The sequence below is a fragment of the Somniosus microcephalus genome, chromosome 23, assembly GCF_052327205.1.
Source record: "Somniosus microcephalus isolate GS21.2 chromosome 23, FLI_Smic_1.0, whole genome shotgun sequence".
Classification (NCBI taxonomy): domain Eukaryota; kingdom Metazoa; phylum Chordata; class Chondrichthyes; order Squaliformes; family Somniosidae; genus Somniosus; species Somniosus microcephalus.
In genome coordinates, this window is record NC_141009.1 from 64,737,051 (window position 1) to 64,755,205 (window position 18,155).

Sequence of the window (18,155 nt, forward strand, 5' to 3'; positions counted from 1 at the left end):
GGGGGTGGTAATTGGCCGGGTTGTATTTGTCCTGCTTTTTGTGCACAGGACATATCTGGGCAATTTTCCACATTTGTCAGGTGGCTTGCCAGTGCTATAGCTGTACAGGAACAGATTAGCAAAAGATGCGGCTAGTTCTGGAGCACAGGACTTCAGTACTACAGCCGGGATGTTGTCGCGGCCCGTAGCCTTTGCTGTATCCAGTGCACTTCTTGATCTCACGTGGACTGAATTGAATGGGCTGAAGACTAGCACCTGTCATGGTGGGATTTCAGGGTTATCGCTCGACACTTCTGGCTGAAGATGGTTGCAAACACAGATGATTGCTTACCAATGCCTATGAGACAGTGCCTACATCCTTATATAATTTCACACCATGAAAACTGAATGCAGTACTCCAGGTGGGGTCTGACCAAGACTCTGTACAGCTGGAGCATAACTTCCTTCCCTTTGAGATAAAGGCCAAGAATCCATTAGGACCAGGAACAGGCTATTCAGCCCCTGAGCCTGATCCACCATTCAGTTAGATCATAGCTGATCTGAATCTTAATTCCTTGGTTCCGTAACCCTTAATACTCTTGCCTAACAAAAAATTTATCAATCTCCGTTTTGAAATTTTCAATTGACCCCCAACCTCAACAGCTTTTGGGGGGGGAGAGTTCCAGATTTCTACTACACTTTGTGTGAAGAAGTGCTTCCTGACATCACCCCTGAACGGCCTGGCTCTAATTTTAAGGTTCTGCCCCCTTGTTCTGGACTCCCCCCACCAGAGGAAATAGTTTCTCTCTATCGACCCGATCAACTCCTTTAATCATCTTAAACACCTCGATTGGATCACCCTTAATCTTCTATACTCGAGAATACAAGCCTAGTCTGTGCAACCATTCTGTCTCCCTCTCTATCTCCCTGAGGAAGAACCCAGTACATATAGCCTTGCCAACAGTTTTTCCTCGCCAAGCACCGCATCAGAGACGTCCATCTTGCGCGGAGTGGGGTGGAGCTGCTGTCAGTGAACCAGAAGGGAGAACACTAGTGACACTCGTGAATGAGCAGGAGGGAGCTCCTGTGGCTTGTGAGGAGGAAAGTGCTGCTGATCAGAAAATCAGATTGTGTATCCCTTGGATGAAGAGCCTCGGCATCTGAATCTTACAGACCTGCTTTTAAAAGAACAATGCTTGCAGAGCATCAGGTGTTGGTGCAGATATTGAGGACAGTGCACTGCAGATGGTGGCTTGGGTAGAGGAGTCCAGTACAGCAGGCATTGGAGTACAGATTCCCAACTCTGCAGTCCACCATGTGGCTGCTCCAGGGACATCTGTAGTGAAGGGTTCCCGACAATGGCTCAGAGTGGGCTGTGTCTCTTCAATGAATGCTCAGATGGCTGCCTTAGCGGCCTGGAGTGCCAGAATGGAGGAGGCTGTCTCTTGCAGCTTGGATTTCAGACAAACATCACACAGGGCTTCACTGATCTCATTGAGCATCATAGAAACTTACAGCACAGAAGGAGGCCAGTCGGCCCGTCGTGCCTGTGCCGGCTCTTTGAAAGAGCAGCCGGGCTTAGTCCCACATCCCCGCTTTTTGTCCGTAACCTTGTAAGTTCTTCATCCTCCAGTACCTGTCCAACTCCCTTATAACATTATTTATGGAATCCGCTTCCACCGCCTTTTCAGGTCGAGCGTTCCAGATCCCCACAACTCTGAGTTAAAACATTTCTCCTCATCTCCCCTCTAGATATTTTGCCAATGATTTAAAATTTATGACCTCTGGTTATTGACCCACTCGCCAGAGGGAATAGTTTTACTCCATCAAAACCTCTCGTCATCTTGAAAACCTTTATTAGGTCAACTCTTAACCTTCTCTGTTCCAAGGAGAACAGTCCGAACTTTTCCAACCTCTCCTCATAACTGAAGTCCCTCATCCCTAGTAACATCCTGGTAAACCTCATCTGCCTTTACATCTTTCCTGAAGTGTGGGGCCCAGAACTGTCCACAATAATCCAGCTGAAGCCTAACTAGTGATTTATAAAGTTCGAGCCTGACCTCTTTGCTTTATATTCTATCCCTCGGTTTATAAACCCAAGTAACTCTTATGGTTTTGAACCACCTTGTCAGCTCGCTGTACCACCTTGTCAGCTCGCTGTACCACCTTGTCAGCTCGCTGTACCACCTTGTCAACTCGCTGTACCACCTTGTCAGCTCGCTGTACCACCTTGTCAGCTCGCTGTACCACCTTGTCAGCTCGCTGTACCACCTTGTCAGCACGCTGTACCACCTGGTCAACTCGCTGTACCACCTTGTCAGCTCGCTGTACCACCTTGTCAGCTCGCTGTACCACCTTGTCAGCACGCTGTACCACCTGGTCAGCTCGCTGTACCACCTGGTCAGCTCGCTGTACCACCTTGTCAGCTCGCTGTACCACCTTGTCAACTCGCTGTACCACCTTGTCAGCTCGCTGTACCACCTTGTCAGCACGCTGTACCACCTGGTCAACTCGCTGTACCACCTTGTCAGCTCGCTGTACCACCTTGTCAGCACGCTGTACCACCTGGTCAGCTCGCTGTACCACCTGGTCAGCTCGCTGTACCACCTTGTCAGCTCGCTGTACCACTTGGTCAGCTCGCTGTACCACCTGGTCAGCTCGCTGTACCACCTTGTCAGCTCGCTGTACCACCATGTAAGCTCGCTGTACCACCTGGTCAGCTCGCTGTACCACCTTGTCAGCTCGCTGTACCACCTTGTCAGCTCGCTGTACCAGTTGTCAGCTCGCTGTACCAGTTGTCAGCTTGCTGTACCACCGTGTCAGCTCGCTGTACCACCTTGTCAGCTCGCTGTACCACCTTGTCAGCTCACTGTACCAGTTGTCAGCTCGCTGTACCACCTTGTCAGCACGCTGTACCACCTTGTCAGCTCGCTGTACCACCTTGTCAACTCGCTGTACCACCTTGTCAACTCGCTGTACCAGTTGTCAGCTCGCTGTACCACCTTGTCAGCACGCTGTACCACCTTGTCAGCTCGCTGTACCACCTTGTCAACTCGCTGTACCACCTTGTCAGCTCGCTGTACCACCTTGTCAGCACGCTGTACCAGTTGTCAGCTCGCTGTACCACCTGGTCAGCTCGCTGTACCACCTTGTCAGCTCGCTGTACCACCTTGTCAGCTCGCTGTACCAGTTGTCAGCTCGCTGTACCACCTTGTCAGCACGCTGTACCACCTTGTCAGCTCGCTGTACCACCTTGTCAACTCGCTGTACCACCTTGTCAACTCGCTGTACCAGTTGTCAGCTCGCTGTACCACCTTGTCAGCACGCTGTACCACCTTGTCAGCTCGCTGTACCACCTTGTCAACTCGCTGTACCACCTTGTCAACTCGCTGTACCAGTTGTCAGCTCGCTGTACCACCTTGTCAGCTCGCTGTACCACCGTGTCAGCTCGCTGTACCACCTTGTCAGCTCGCTGTACCACCTTGTCAACTCGCTGTACCACCTTGTCAGCTCGCTGTACCACCTTGTCAGCTCACTGTACCACCTTGTCAACTCGCTGTACCACCTTGTCAGCTCACTGTACCACCTTGTCAACTCGCTGTACCACCTTGTCAACTCGCTGTACCACCTTGTCAGCTCACTGTACCACCTTGTCAACTCGCTGTACCACCTTGTCAACTCGCTGTACCACCTTGTCAACTCGCTGTACCACCTTGTCAGCTCGCTGTACCACCTGGTCAGCTCGCTGTACCACCTTGTCAACTCGCCGTACTAGTTGTCAGCTCGCTGTACCACCGTGTCAGCACGCTGTACCACCTTGTCAGCTCGCTGTACCACCTTGTCAGCTCGCTGTACCACCTTGTCAGCTCGCTGTACCACCTTGTCAACTCGCTGTACCACCTTGTCAACTCGCTGTACCACCTTGTCAACTCGCTGTACCACCGTGTCAGCTCGCTGTACCACCTTGTCAGCTCGCTGTACCACCTTGTCAGCTCGCTGTACCACCTTGTCAACTCGCTGTACCACCTTGTCAACTCGCTGTACCACCTTGTCAGCTCGCTGTACCACCTTGTCAGCACGCTGTACCACCTGGTCAGCTCGCTGTACCACCTTGTCAGCTCGCTGTACCACCTTGTCAGCACGCTGTACCACCTGGTCAGCTCGCTGTACCACCTGGTCAGCTCGCTGTACCACCTTGTCAGCACGCTGTACCACCTTGTCAGCACGCTGTACCACCTGGTCAGCACGCTGTACCACCTTGTCAGCTTGCTGTACCACCTTGTCAGCTCGCTATACCACCTGGTCAGCTCGCTGTACCACCTTTAAGGATTTGTGTATATGGACACCAAGGGCTCTCTGCTCATAGACACTTTTCAGAATCGTGCCATTTCTAGCATGCTGTCTTTCCATATTAGTCCTCCCAACGTGCATCACCTCACACTTCTCCACATTGAACTCCATCTGCCATCCTTCTGCCCATTTCACCATCCTGTCTGTCATCCTGAAGTCTATAACTATCCTCATCACTGTTTACTACTTTGCCAAGTTTTGTATTATCTGCAAACTTTATAATGCTGCTCCCTACACTCAAATCTAGATTTATGTCTGCCTTCCACGGATCGGTGGCCACAAGGAGCCAATGCCCACTACTACTGGCATGGCAGGAATGGGCACAGAGGATGATGTTTCCTCTTGGGATGGAAGCGAATATGACCCACCGCCAGCCCTCTCTGATGGCTGTATACCTGACAGAGGAGGATGCAGGGTTAAGCTTCCCAGGCAGCACAAGAGGTCCATCTCTGCTATCATGAGACTAAGGCCACTTCAGTGCCAGGAGGCTCCTACTGGAACACAGCAGCCAGTCACTTCACACACTTCTGCCACTCAGATAGCGCCTAGGAGAAGTATAAGGCTAGGGATAAGAGCCCATACTTGACACATTAATATCAAGAGGAAGCACGGTGGTAAGAAACACTCAGCACATGCACAATCTGATTTCTAATTAAAATTATGGTCGCACTAAACTAGTTGTGTATAAATATGCTGTTCTTGAAAAGATTTGGAAGTTGCTTTCATCTGCTGGCATAAATGGGAGCTGCATGAGTTGTTGCACGCAGAGAAGGGTCTGCATTTGATGGCATCTTTGTGATAGTCAGGGAAGATGTAAACAGAACCGTTAATGCAGTGACCAGATTTGGAAGTCAAGAGAAGGTCTTCTGTATTGGACTGGAATGAATGGCCCGTGTCTTCCACATCCTCTCAGTTTGCTCTGTTCTTGTTAATCCTGTTAGAGCCTTCTTCCTCCAGGGCCTCAATGATGAGGCCTATTTATAAGGAAGAGTTGTGCAGCATGCAGCCTCTAATCACCATCCTTTACACCCTCTCCAGCTGTATTGCAGGATGACCCAAGATTGAACCAGGCATCTGAAGCATGTCCTCATCATGCCGGTAGTGTGCTCGATTAATACTCTGGTGCACAAATGGACTCATTACATCGGTGGTCAGCTCATGTCCTGGGATACTTAGGCAAGTGTCAGGAGCCATGGACGCAAAGATAACCCTGGTCTCTCAGGAGCCACACTGAGGATTAGCTTCTGGGTCATAAAGTGCTGGCCCAGTGCACTCCCTTAAAATGAAGGCATTGTTGCTGCTCCAGGAAAGAGTAAGGATTCACTTGCATAACAGTGGAATCCTTTCCTGTTCTGGTAGGTAGGGCCATTGACAAGGGGCCACATTGGTCTACGTGGGTGCAATCTGTGGCTGCTTGGACCATCTAGTATCCTGTAACTCTAAAATTGCAATGCCCTGTTACCTTGCTGCTGATTGTAAATGGGGGGAAGGAGGTGAGATTGCTGGCTGTAACAAACAATGGGCATTGATGGCTTGTTTAATGCATCTGTGCACAGCTGATTGGCTAATGTTAATTATATTCTCAATGACAGCCTAGAATGACTCCATAGCATAAAAAAATACGGGTGGTTGTGACCTAGCAGTGAGGTACTTGTGGTGGAGGTGAGCTGTAGTGGTGCTTATGGCTTTGTTAGTAAAATGAAGCCTTTTGAAGATAATGTTCCTGGCACAACTTGAGGTTTGTGTTTGGATGTGGGGTACTGTGCGCCTCTGGGACTGTCTGACCAATCTGGTCCTTTGCTTCTCCTCCTCCTCTTCCAACAAGCAAAGACACAGAGGAACCCCAGTGGGAAACCCACGTGCCCTATCTGAAATAGTGGGGAGAGGGAATAACTAACAGGCCCACAGCTAATGGCATAAAGGCAGATATCAACGTAACCGATGACCGCAAAGAAACAAGCCCTCTGCCAAAGAGGAGTTAAAAATAAGCTTTAAACTGGTGCTATTAACATTAATGCCAGACTCACAAAATACTCCTCTGTATTCTTCATAGTGTCTAGCAACCCTTGGGTGCCTGTTCCATACAGGTTGGGAGAGGAAAGAGTGCAAATAAGGCAGAAATTGTAGAAAATGGGGATCATGATGTCACTTTAGTACTGTTTGCATAGGCCTACCTAAAAAGGCCACGTGCATCCTGTGGGTGCTGATAATGGTAGTGGACAATGGGGTGGGGACAAAGGTAGGTGAGATCCTGCCCCAGGCTACAGGGTGCACCAGTTGCTTTTAGGTAGGGTGACCATAGTAGCTGCTCCTGCTTATCTTGTAGAATCTAGTGGCACTGGTAAGAACTGGATTTTTACTGCTCCATGCCATATGTGCAGCCAGCATAGTGAAAGGGACAATTTCCAGGATGCCCTTGCAGACTCCTGGGCTTTCCTCACAAATCCTAGTTTCAAAACCTCTACCTTAAAAGGATTTTTAAAACATCTGTTGCGATAAACAAATACATTTCTGTCTTTTAAAAAGGAATCTTAAACTTGCATTCAGCTGTATAAGAAATAAGAAACAGAAGTAGGAGTAGGTCATTCGGCCCCTCGAGCCTGCTCCGCCATTCAATAACATCATGGCTGATCTGATCTTGGCCTCAACTCCACTTCCCCGCCCGCTCCCCATAACCCTCGACTCCCTTATCATTCAAAAATCTGTCTATCTCCACCTTAAATATATTCAATGACTCCGCCTCCACAGCTCTCTGGGGCAGAGAATTCCAAAGATTCACGACCCTCTGAGAGAAGAAATTCCTCCTCATCTCCGTTTTAAATGGGCGACCCTTTATTCTGAAACTATGCCCCTAGTTCTAGATTCCCCCATGAGGGCAAACATCCTCTCTGCATCTACTCTGTCAAGCCCCCTCAGAATCTTATACGTTTCAATAAGATCACCTCTCATTCTTCTAAACTCCAATGAGTATAGGCCCAACCTGCTCAACCTTTCTTCATAAGACAACCCCTTCATCTCCGGAATCAACCTCGTGAACCTTCTCTGAACTGCCTCCAATGCAAGTACATCCTTCCTTAAATAAGGAGACCACAACTGTACGCAGTACTCCAGGTGTGGTCTCACCAAAACCCTGTACAGTTGTAACAGGACTTGCCTACTTTTATACTCCATTCCCTTTGCAATAAAGGCCAACATTCCATTTGCCTTCCTAATTACTTGCTGTACCTGCATGCTAACTCTTTGTGTTTTATGTACAAGGACCCCCAGAGCCCTCTGTACCACAGCATTTTGTAGTCTCCCTCTATTTAAATAATAATTTGCTTTTTTATTTTTCCTACCAAAGTGGATAACCTCACATTTTCCCACATTATACTCCATCTGCCAAATTTTTGCCCACTCACTTAACCTATCTATATCCCTTTGCAGATTCTTTGTGTCCTCTTCACAACTTGCTTTCCCACCTATCTTTGTATCATCAGCAAATTTGGCTACAGTACACTTGGTCCCTTCATCGAAGTCATTAATGTAGATTGTAAACATCTGAGGCCCCAGCACCGATTCCTGCGGCACCCCACTAGTTACAGTTTGCCAACCTGAAAATGACCCATTTATCCCGACTCTCTGTTTTCTGTTTGTTAGACAATTCTCTATCCATGCTAATATATTACCCCCACCCCCTTGAGCTCTTATCTTGTGCAGTAACCTTTTATGTGGCACCTTATCGAATGCCTTCTGGAAATCCAAATACACTACATCTACTGGTTCCCCTTTATTAACCCTGCTCATTACATCCTCAAAGAACTCTAGCAAATTTGTTAAACATGATTTCCCTTTCATAAAACCATGCTGACTCTGCTTGACTGTATTATGATTTTCTAAATGTCCTGCTACTACAGGAAATTTTGGTTTATCCGGAGGTTGTATGTCCGGAAACCTCGATCTAACGGCAGAAATCAGCAGCCGTTTTAGTTAGGTTTTTTTTCTTCCCCTAGCATTTTTTTAACAGCCAGGCTCTGAGATGCTTCCAAGGTACGGGCCGAGTGTTTACAAGCTGTTGCTAAGCAACAGTGTTTGTTGTCAGATACGGAGATGAAAACCTCCATATCCTTCAACATTAGCGCTGGTCTATCCGGAAGTTTTGATAGATCGGCAGCAGCTCAGTCCTGTCAGTGCCGGATATCGCGAAGTTTCCTGTACTTCCTTAATAATGGACTCCAGCATTTTCCCAATGACAAATGTTAGGCTAACTGGTCTATAGCACGATCTGCATGCTAGGTTCTAGATCTAGCTGACGCAGTACGATGTTCAGACTGACACGGTACGATGCTCCGACTGACACGGTACGATGATCTGACTGACAAGTTACTTACATTTAGTCTTTTGATCTAGGTGGCAAGTATGTGCCTCGTGCTGTTCTCATGGATTTGGAGCCTGGTACTATGGACTCTGTTCGCTCTGGACCCTTTGGGCAGATTTTCAGACCAGATAACTTCGTGTTTGGTAAGTAAAGTTTATAAGGTAAGAAAGAACTTGCATTTATATAGCGCCTTTCACATCCTCAGCCAATGTCCCAAACTCCTCCATCACCATCCCTAGGTATGTCCTGTCCCACCGACAGGACAGACCCACCAGGAGCGGCGGCACAGTGGTATACAGTCGGGAAGGAGTGGCCCTGGGAGTCCTCAACATTGACTCCGGACCCCATGAAGTCTCATGGCTTCAGGTCAAACATGGGCAAGGAAACCTCCTGCTGATTCCCACCTACCGCCCACCCTCAGCTGATGAATCAGTACTCCTCCATGCTGAACACCACTTGGAAAAAGCATTGAGAGTAGCAAGGGCACAGAATATACTCTGGGTGGGGGACTTAACTGTCCATCACAAAGAGTGGTTCAATAGCACCACTACAGACCGAGCTGGCCGAGTCCTGAAGGACATAGCTGCCAGTCTGGGCCTGCGACAGCTGGTGAGAGAACCAGCACGAGGGAAAAACCTACCTGACCTCATCCTCACCTATCTACCTGTCGCAGATGCATCTGTCCAGGACAGCATTGGTAGCAGTGACCACCGCACAGTCATTGTGGAGACGAAATCCCATCTTCACACTGAGAACACCCTCCATCGTGTTGTGTGGCACTACCACCGTGCTAAATGGGATAGATTCCGAACAGATCTAGCAGCTCAAAACTGGGCATCCATGAGGCGCTGTGGGCCTTCAGCAGCAGCAGAATTGTATTCCGCCATAATCTGTAACCTCATGGCCCGGCATATCCCTCACTCTACCATTACCATCAAGCCAGGGGACCAACCCTGGTTCAATAAGGAGTGTAGAAGAGCATGCCGGGAGCAGCACCAGGCGTACCTAAAAATGCAGTGCCAACCTGGGGAAGCTGCAACACAGGACTACATGCATGCTAAAAAGCGGAAGCAGCGTGCTACAGACAGGGCTAAGCAATCCCACAATCAACGGATCAGATCAAAGCTCTGCAGTCCTGCCACATCCAGTCGCGAATGGTGGTGGACCATTAAACAACTAACGGGAGGAGGAGGCTCCGTGAATATCCCCATCCTCAATGATGGTGGAGCCCAGCACGTGAGTGCAAAAGACAAGGCTGAAGCATTTGCAACCATCTTCAGCTAGAAGTGCCGAGTGGATTATCCATATCAGCCTCCTCCTGAGATCCCCACCATCACAGAAGTCAGTCTTCAGCCAATTTGATTCACTCCACGTGATATCAAGAAACGGCTGAGCACACTGGATACAGTAAAGGCTGTGGACCCCGACAATATCCCAGCTGTTATGCTGAAGACTTGTGCTCCAGAACTAGCCGCGCCTCTAGCCAAGCTGTTCCAGTACAGCTACAACACTGGAATCCATCCCACAATGTGGAAAACTGCCCAGGTATGTCCTGTCCACAAAAAGCAGGACGAATCCAATCCGGCCAATTACCGCCCCATCAGTCTATCTATCAAGCAGCACTTACTCACCAATAACCTACTCACTGATGCCCAGTTTGGGTTCTGCTAGGACCACTCGGCTCCAGGCCTCATTTCAGCCTTGGTCCAAACATGGACAAAAGAGCTGAATTCCAAAGGTGATGTGAGAGTGACCGAGTGTGGCATCAAGGAGCCCTAGTAAAACTGAAGTCAATGAGAATCGGGGGGGGAAAACTGTCCACTGGCTGGAGTCATACCTAGAACAAAGTAAGATGGTTGTGGTGGTTGGAGGTCAATCATCACAGCCCCAGGACATTGCTGCAGGAGTTCCTCAGGGCAGTGTCCTATGCCCAACCATCTTCAGCTGCTTCATCAATGACCTTCCCTCCATCATAAGGTCAGTCATGGGGATTGTAGTGTATGTACCTTTAAGAGGAACTATGTTTTTGAAGCCCCTGTATACTGTAGTACCAGTAGTGACCACTCGAGTATATAAGCCTGTGTAGCGTCTTGTGTTGTTAGTTCACCTCCAGACTTTGTTCAGTAAACACTTGTTAAATCAACTCCTGCATTCCGTGTCTCCATTAACACACGGATCTAACAGTGGCGACGAGTTAGAAACGAACTTACCTGCAATTCAGCAGCACCTCAAGGGGATCGATTCCTCAGACGAAGGTTGAAGCCAGAAGCAAGAAAAAAAAATAACTCGAAGAAACTCAAACGCTTGGTCTCCAGTCTGTGGTTTCCCCAGCTAAATGGGCTGGTGGCAGGTAGTGCACTGATCCTTCCTGGGCTGCGGCGGGCTAGAGCTCGATCGAGTGGCTCTGCAACGGGGCCGGGCAGCGAGTCGGGAAGCAGAAGCAAAGAGAGAGAGAGGGTGGAGCACTCAGGGCGCAGCCGGTGCTGCAAAGCAGGTCGGCGTTCGGACCGAGCAGAGGGAGGGGAAAGTCCCAGAGGGTCCGCTCCACGACGGGAACGGTTCTCCAAGTAACGGAGAAACTATTGAAGCGATATATAAATAAAAATAGAAATACCGCGAAAAGCTGCAGGTCGCAACGGGAACCACGGAGAACAGCGTTGGCGGCAGCGATTGGGGAGGCGCAAAGACCATAGTGCGTCGCCATTAAAAAAAAAAAAATTAATCGGCAGCAACAGCGTTGGCAGCAGCGGCAGCGGCGGGAAAGCGCGGGAGGCGCCATCTTAACTCGGCGGGGAAGAAAGGAAAGCGTGGGAAGCGCCATTTTAGATTTTCAAGATGCCGAAGACTGGCAATATTACTGCTTTCGATAGTGATATAGAAGATTGGACCACATATGTGGAAAGAGTGGAGGTATATTGCAAGGCGAATGAAGTAGCGGATGATAAAAAGGCATCGGTACTTCTAAATCTGATGGGCGCAAGGACATACGGGCTGTTACGAAACTTGATCACTCCAGCCAAACCGATGGACAAGAATTTTAAGGAGATTGTTGATACCTTACAGGAGCACTTAAACCCAACACCGCTGCTGATAGCGGAACGATTCAAATTCTTCAGGAGGAATCAGCACAAGAATTAAAGTAACGCTGATTACCTCACTGAATTACGAAAGCTGTCAAAGCACTGCCAATTCGGGGCAGGACTGGCAGATTCTCTACGAGACAAATTCGTCTGCGGTCTCCTAAGCGAAGGAACACAGAAAAGACTACTTTCTGAGAAAGATTTGACACTGGACAAGGCTTTCAGTGTGGCTGTATCATACGAAGCAGCAGCAAGAGGAGCTGCAGAGATACAGCAAAAGCCACAGGACTTCGGCACCCATGAAATGACACGGGGTTTCGAGAGATGTTATCGCTGCGGCAGATCCACCCATGACCAGAAGGACTGCTGGTTCAAGGACAAAGCATGCAGGCAATGCAGAAAGATGGGACACATTGCACGTGTATGCAGATCTGGAAAGAAATCCGCTGACAGTAAAAAGGTCAATAAGGAAAAGTACAGAAAGGTACAAATGATGACGGACAGTAGCTCCGAAGACCAGAAGAGCGATAGCGACTCCGGAAACAAGAGACTAAGCTGTCTCAAATTACATAATGTAATTGCCAAAGAAGATTACCAGACCATTTGGGTTACCCTCACGATAGCGGGGTCCCCAGTCAAAATGGAGCTAGATACAGGATCAGCTCTGACCGTCATGAGTCGACGGGATTACGAGCGGCTATTTCCGCATATACCTTTGAAAGACACATCCATTGTCTTGAAGACATATACGGGGCAGAAAGTATACCCCAGAGGGAAAATAAGGGTGCCTGTTGTATACAACGGCAAGGAAATACAGAAGTTGTATTTATACGTTCTGCAAGATGGTGGTCCACCGTTGTTGGGATGTGAATGGATCAGAAAGATACGTTTAGACTGGCACTCCATTCAGGCACTGACGGTGACCAGTAAGAAAAAAACCGATGATGACATCATACCTGGACGATTAAAAGAAATCTTGGCTAACGCCAAAGAAGTGTTTCACCAGGAACTAGGAACCCTGAAAGGCGCCACCGCCTCAATAAAAGTGGAAGATGCAGCAATTCCCAAGTTTTTTAAGGCAAGGCCGGTGCCATACGCAATTCATCCAGCCGTCGAGGCAGAGCTGGAGAATTTGGAATAAGCAGGCGTGTTATCCAAGGTAGATTGGAGCGAGTGGGCAACACCCATCATCCCGGTCATGAAGAAAACATTGAATAATGATAAATCTGAAGAACAGAGAAAAGTTCGCATCTGTGGGGACTTCAAGGTGACTGTAAACCCGGCTCTTCACACAGTACAGTATCCTCTTCCGAGGATAGAAGATATTTTCGCCTCACTATCCGGAGGGAAACGTTTCACCAAAATTGACTTAGCACAGGCATATCTACAGATGGAGGTTGAGGAGGCCTCTAAAAAGTATCTCACGATAAACACACACAAAGGTCTGTACCAGTACAATCGACTGGTTTTCGGAGTGGCATCAGCTCCGGCTATCTGGCAAAGAGCTATGGAGCAAGTCCTGCAAGGGATTCCGGGAACTCAATGCTACCTAGACGACATCCTTGTAACAGGAGAAAACGACAACGAGCACCTTGCCAACTTGGAGCAGCTGCTCACGAGGCTGAGAGAACGGGGCCTACGAGCAAATCGCCCCAAATGCGAATTTTTCCAGAAACAAATATCATATTGTGGCCATGTCATTAACGAAGAAGGGTTGCATAAGTCACCTGAAAAAATTGAAGCGGTCGTAAAGGCCCCAGCACCTGAAAATGTCTCACAATTAAGGTCGTTCCTGGGATTAGTAAATTACTATCATAAATTTTTACCAAACTTGTCGATGGTTCTGCACCCGCTTAACGCACTGCTACAAACGGGAGTAGTTTGGAAATGGAGCGAAGACTGTAAACGTGCCTTCCATAAATGCAAAGGCTTGATCACGTCCAGGGAAGTGTTGGCTCATTACAACCCATCACTGCCAATCAGACTGGCGTGCGATGCATCCCCTTACGGCGTGGGAGCGGTATTATCGCATAGATTCCCTGATGGCTCGGAGCGGCCGATAGCTTTTGCGTCACACTCATTGAACTCAGCTGAGCGTAACTATGCCCAGATCGACAGGGAGGCACTCAGCCTGGTGTGGGGGGTGAAGAAATTCAACCATTACCTACACAGACAAAAGTTTACCTTGTTGACTGACCATCAACCCCTCGTCTCCATATTCAACCCTAAAAAGGGCGTTCCCATTATGACAGTGCAAAGGCTACAGAGGTGGTCCCTTTTCCTAGGGGCACACCAATATGACATAGAGTACAAAGGAACAAAACAGCATGGGAATGCTGACGGGTTATCGCGCCTACCGTTGCCAACGGTGGAAGAGGCGCCTACAGTGGACCCAGTGGAGATATTCCACTCGACCATAGTGGAATGTCTACCGGTGACAAATTCTACCATTGAAAAGGAAACGCGAAATGACCCGACTCTCTCACGAGTCTACGATTTAACGGTGAAGGGATGGCCAGCACATGGCGAACCACTGTTGCCAGCATTCTCGCAAAGAAGAGAACAGCTGTCAGTGTGCCGAGGAACCTTGATGTGTGGATCCAGAGTGGTGATTCCACCCAAACTCAAGGATAGAGTGCTAAAGGAGCTTCACGAGGGGCATCTGGGTGGAGTGAAAATGAAGAACTTAGCCAGAGCGTTTGTGTGGTGGCCAGGTATCGAAGAAATGACCAAGAGCTGTCTAGGATGCCAGAAGGTTCAAAACGCCCCACCACAAGCCCCTCTACATCCATGGGAGTGGCCCTCATCTCCATGGCAAAGGGTACATATCGACTTTGCTGGTCCATTTATGGACTCAATGTTCTTAATCGCGGTGGATGCACACTCCAAGTGGCCGGAGGTAATAAAGATGTCCTCCACCACCACGGAAAAAACCATCACAGTATTAAGGACCATATTCGCCAGGAATGGGCTGCCTGAACAGATCTGTTCTGATAATGGACCGCAATTTGTATCCGAAGAATTCAGGAAGTTCTTAAAAAACAATGGAGTTAAGCACTACACGTCCGCCCCATACCATCCCGCCACCAATGGATTGGCTGAAAGGTTTGTCCAGACCTTCAAGAAGGCCATAAAGGCCATGGGTAATGAAGACATAAATCTACAACATAAGGTAGATAACTTCTTGTTTGCGTACAGGAATGCAACACGTGGTTACAAACCAAACCCCCGCCATGATGTTTTTCAATAGAAGACTAAGATGCCGGCTGGATTTGGTCAAGCGAAACGTCAGAAGGGACGTAGAGAACCGGCAATTTCAAAGCATGAATGAAAGGCCAACTAGAACCTTCCAGATAGGTAAACCAGTTTTGGCCCGGGACTACCGTACCGAGAAATGGCAGCCTGGAACTATTTGCACACGACTAGGACCGCTGATGTATACCGTGGACATTGGAGAAAGCATAATAAGGCGCCATGCTGACCAGATCATAGAGTCATCCGAAAAAGGACAACCTACACCACAACTCTATACGCCTAATGATGAAGCAGAGATACCCATAGTATCTACCTCCGATCCGGTGATACTGGAACCAGATGAACCCGACACTAGCATTGAAGCCGAATCGACCTTGCCAAAAGAACCTACTACACCAGCGAGGCATTATCCGGACCGAGTCAGGAAGCCTCCAGAGAGACTGAATTTGTAATTAGTTAACTTCAGCAAATGTGTATATTATTGTTCTTGTAAAAATTTTATTTAATGATTACTTAAAATGTTATGTACTATTTATCTAAAAGGGGAGGAACTGTAGTGTATGTACCTTTAAGAGGAACTATGTTTTTGAAGCCCCTGTATACTGTAGTACCAGTAGTGACTACTCGGGTATATAAGCCTGTGTAGCGTCTTGTGTTGTTAGTTCACCTCCAGACTTTGTTCAGTAAACACTTGTTAAATCAACTCCTGCATTCCGTGTCTCCATTAACACACGGATCTAACTGGGATGTTCACTGATGATTGCACAGTGTTAATTTCCATTCACAACTCCTCAGATAATGAAGCAGTCCATGCCCACATGCAACAAGACCTGGACGACGTTCAGGCTTGGGCTGATAAGTGGCAGGTAACATTCGCGCCACACAAATGCCCGGCAATGACCATCTCCAACAAGAGAGAGTCTAACCACCGCCCCTTCACATTCAACGGCAAATCATCGCCGAATCCCCCAACATCAACATCCTGTGGCTCACAGAAATTTAGCTGGACCAGCCATAGATACTGTGGCTACAAGAGCAGGTCAGAGGCTGGGTATTCTGCGGCGAGTGTCTCACCTCCTGACTCCCCAAAGCCTCTCCACCATCTACAAGGCACAAGTCAGGAGTGTGATGGAATACTCTCCACTTGCCTGGATGACTGCAGCTCCAACAACACTCAAGAAGCTCGACACCATCCAGGACAAAGCAGCCCACTTGATTGGCACCCCATCCACCACCTTAAACATTCACTCCCTCCACCACCGGCGTACCGTGACTGCAAGTGTGCACCATCTACAAGATGCACTGCAGCACCTCCCAAACCCGCGACCTCTTCCACCTAGAAGGACAAGGGCAGCAGGCACATGGGAACACCGCCACCTCCAAGTCACACTCCATCTGACTTGGAAATATATCGGCCGTTCCTTCATCGTCGCTGGGTCAAAACCCTGGAACTCCCTCCCTAACAGCACTGTGGGAGTACCTTCACCACACGGACTGCAGCGGTTCAAGAAGGCAGCTCACCACCACCTTCTCAAGGGCAATTAGGGATGGGCAATAAATGCTGGCCTTGCCAGCGGCGCCCACATCCCATGAACGATTAGAAAAAAAGGACACCCCAAAACACCTCTCAGGCATGAAGTACTTCTGAAGTGTTGTCACTGTTGTGCAGGCAAACGCAGCAACCAATTCACGCACCACAAGATCTCGCAAACAGCAATGTGATAATGACGGTTTGTAGGAATGTCTAGTTCCTATCCAAAAGACTGAGGTCCACTCAGGCGATCAAATAAACGAGGTTTAATGAAAACTAACAGTTTAACAGATAACTACAGGAGAACATCGAATATAGGTCTAGTCAGTTCGGAGGCTCCACAAGGACTGCTAGGGCGGTCCCGTGGCTGACATCATGACATCATCACGTTTTTCCCGCCGGTGGGGGATCACGTGATGAACGGCATGACGTCATCGCGTTTGCCCGCGCTATTAAAGTGATCGCGCTCTGTACATGTAAACAGTGAAAACAAAGATACAGACTCAGGCTGTAGCCAACATATTATTAAAGGGAATTATATACAATTGATTGGAGTCCCTTAGTGGCTCCGCCACATGCGCCCCCCCAGAATTGTCTTTAATAGCAAAAGTAAAACGGCGAGGAGGCCTGACAAGCCTGTCAGATCGACTTCTGTAGCCTTGAAGTGGAAGCTGATGGACGGCGGGCGAGCTGGCGGGTGGTTGCGTTTGATCTGGCATGGCGACTGTGGGCGGTTGGCCACGTTTCGGCGGTTGTGCGATCTCGACTGGGCGGTCAAGGTCCAAGTGAGCCGGTTTCAACCGGTCAACCGAAATGTGGTCCGGTTTACCACCGACATCGACCGAAAAAGATTTGTCTCCCGGCTCTATCACATGGAAAGGACCAGTGAAAGGGGGTTTGAGCGGGTCCCGATGAGCGTCGTGGAGGATAAACACATAGTCGGCGTTCTCCAGCTCAGCTGGGACGTGGGAACTCTGCAAGCCGTGATGCGATGTAGGCACTGGAGCGAAACTTCTGGCTGCCTCCTGGTGGCTGATGAGCTGCTGGGAGACGGAAGGAAATCCCCTGGTGCGCGTAGCGGCTGGCCATATATGAGCTCCACCGAGGACGATTGAAGATCTTCTTTAGGTGCCGTACGAAGACCCAAAAGGACCCATGGAAGCCGGTCCTCCCAGCCCGCGCCTTGAAGGCTGGCTCGCAGTGCGGCCTTGAGCAACCTGTGGAATCGTTCGCACAGGCCGTTCGCCTGTGGATGGTAGGCAGTGGTGCGATGTAGCTTGACGCCGAGCCCCTGAGCCACAGCGTTCCAGAGCTCCGAAGAAAACTGCGGCCCACGATTGGACGAGATGTCTGCCGGTACCCCGAAGCGGGCGACCCAAGAGGAGATTAATGCCCTGGCGACATCTGCAGAAGTGGTGGAAGACAGAGGAACCGCCTCCGGCCATCGAGTGGTGCGATCCACCATTGTAAGAAGATGAGTAAACCCGTGCGAAGGCGGAAGTGGCCCCACCAGGTCCACATGCACATGATCAAACCTACGTTCCGGAACGGCGAAAGTAGCTAATGGAGCCTTGACGTGACGCTGCACCTTGGCCTTTTGGCA

The 18,155-nt window shown here is 49.1% G+C and overlaps 1 protein-coding gene across 2 annotated transcripts in view; it reads left to right on the top strand.

The window, feature by feature from the left end:
- LOC147101918 (tubulin beta-4B chain-like) overlaps window positions 1-18,155 on the top strand; it is a 78,827-nt gene that overhangs the window by 35,908 nt on the left and 24,764 nt on the right. For both annotated transcript variants that reach the window (XM_085965947.1, XM_085965948.1), the window contains one exon: window positions 8,719-8,829. In XM_085965947.1, coding sequence (XP_085822073.1) covers window positions 8,719-8,829 — 111 coding nt within the window. The remainder of the gene's footprint in view (window positions 1-8,718; window positions 8,830-18,155) is intronic.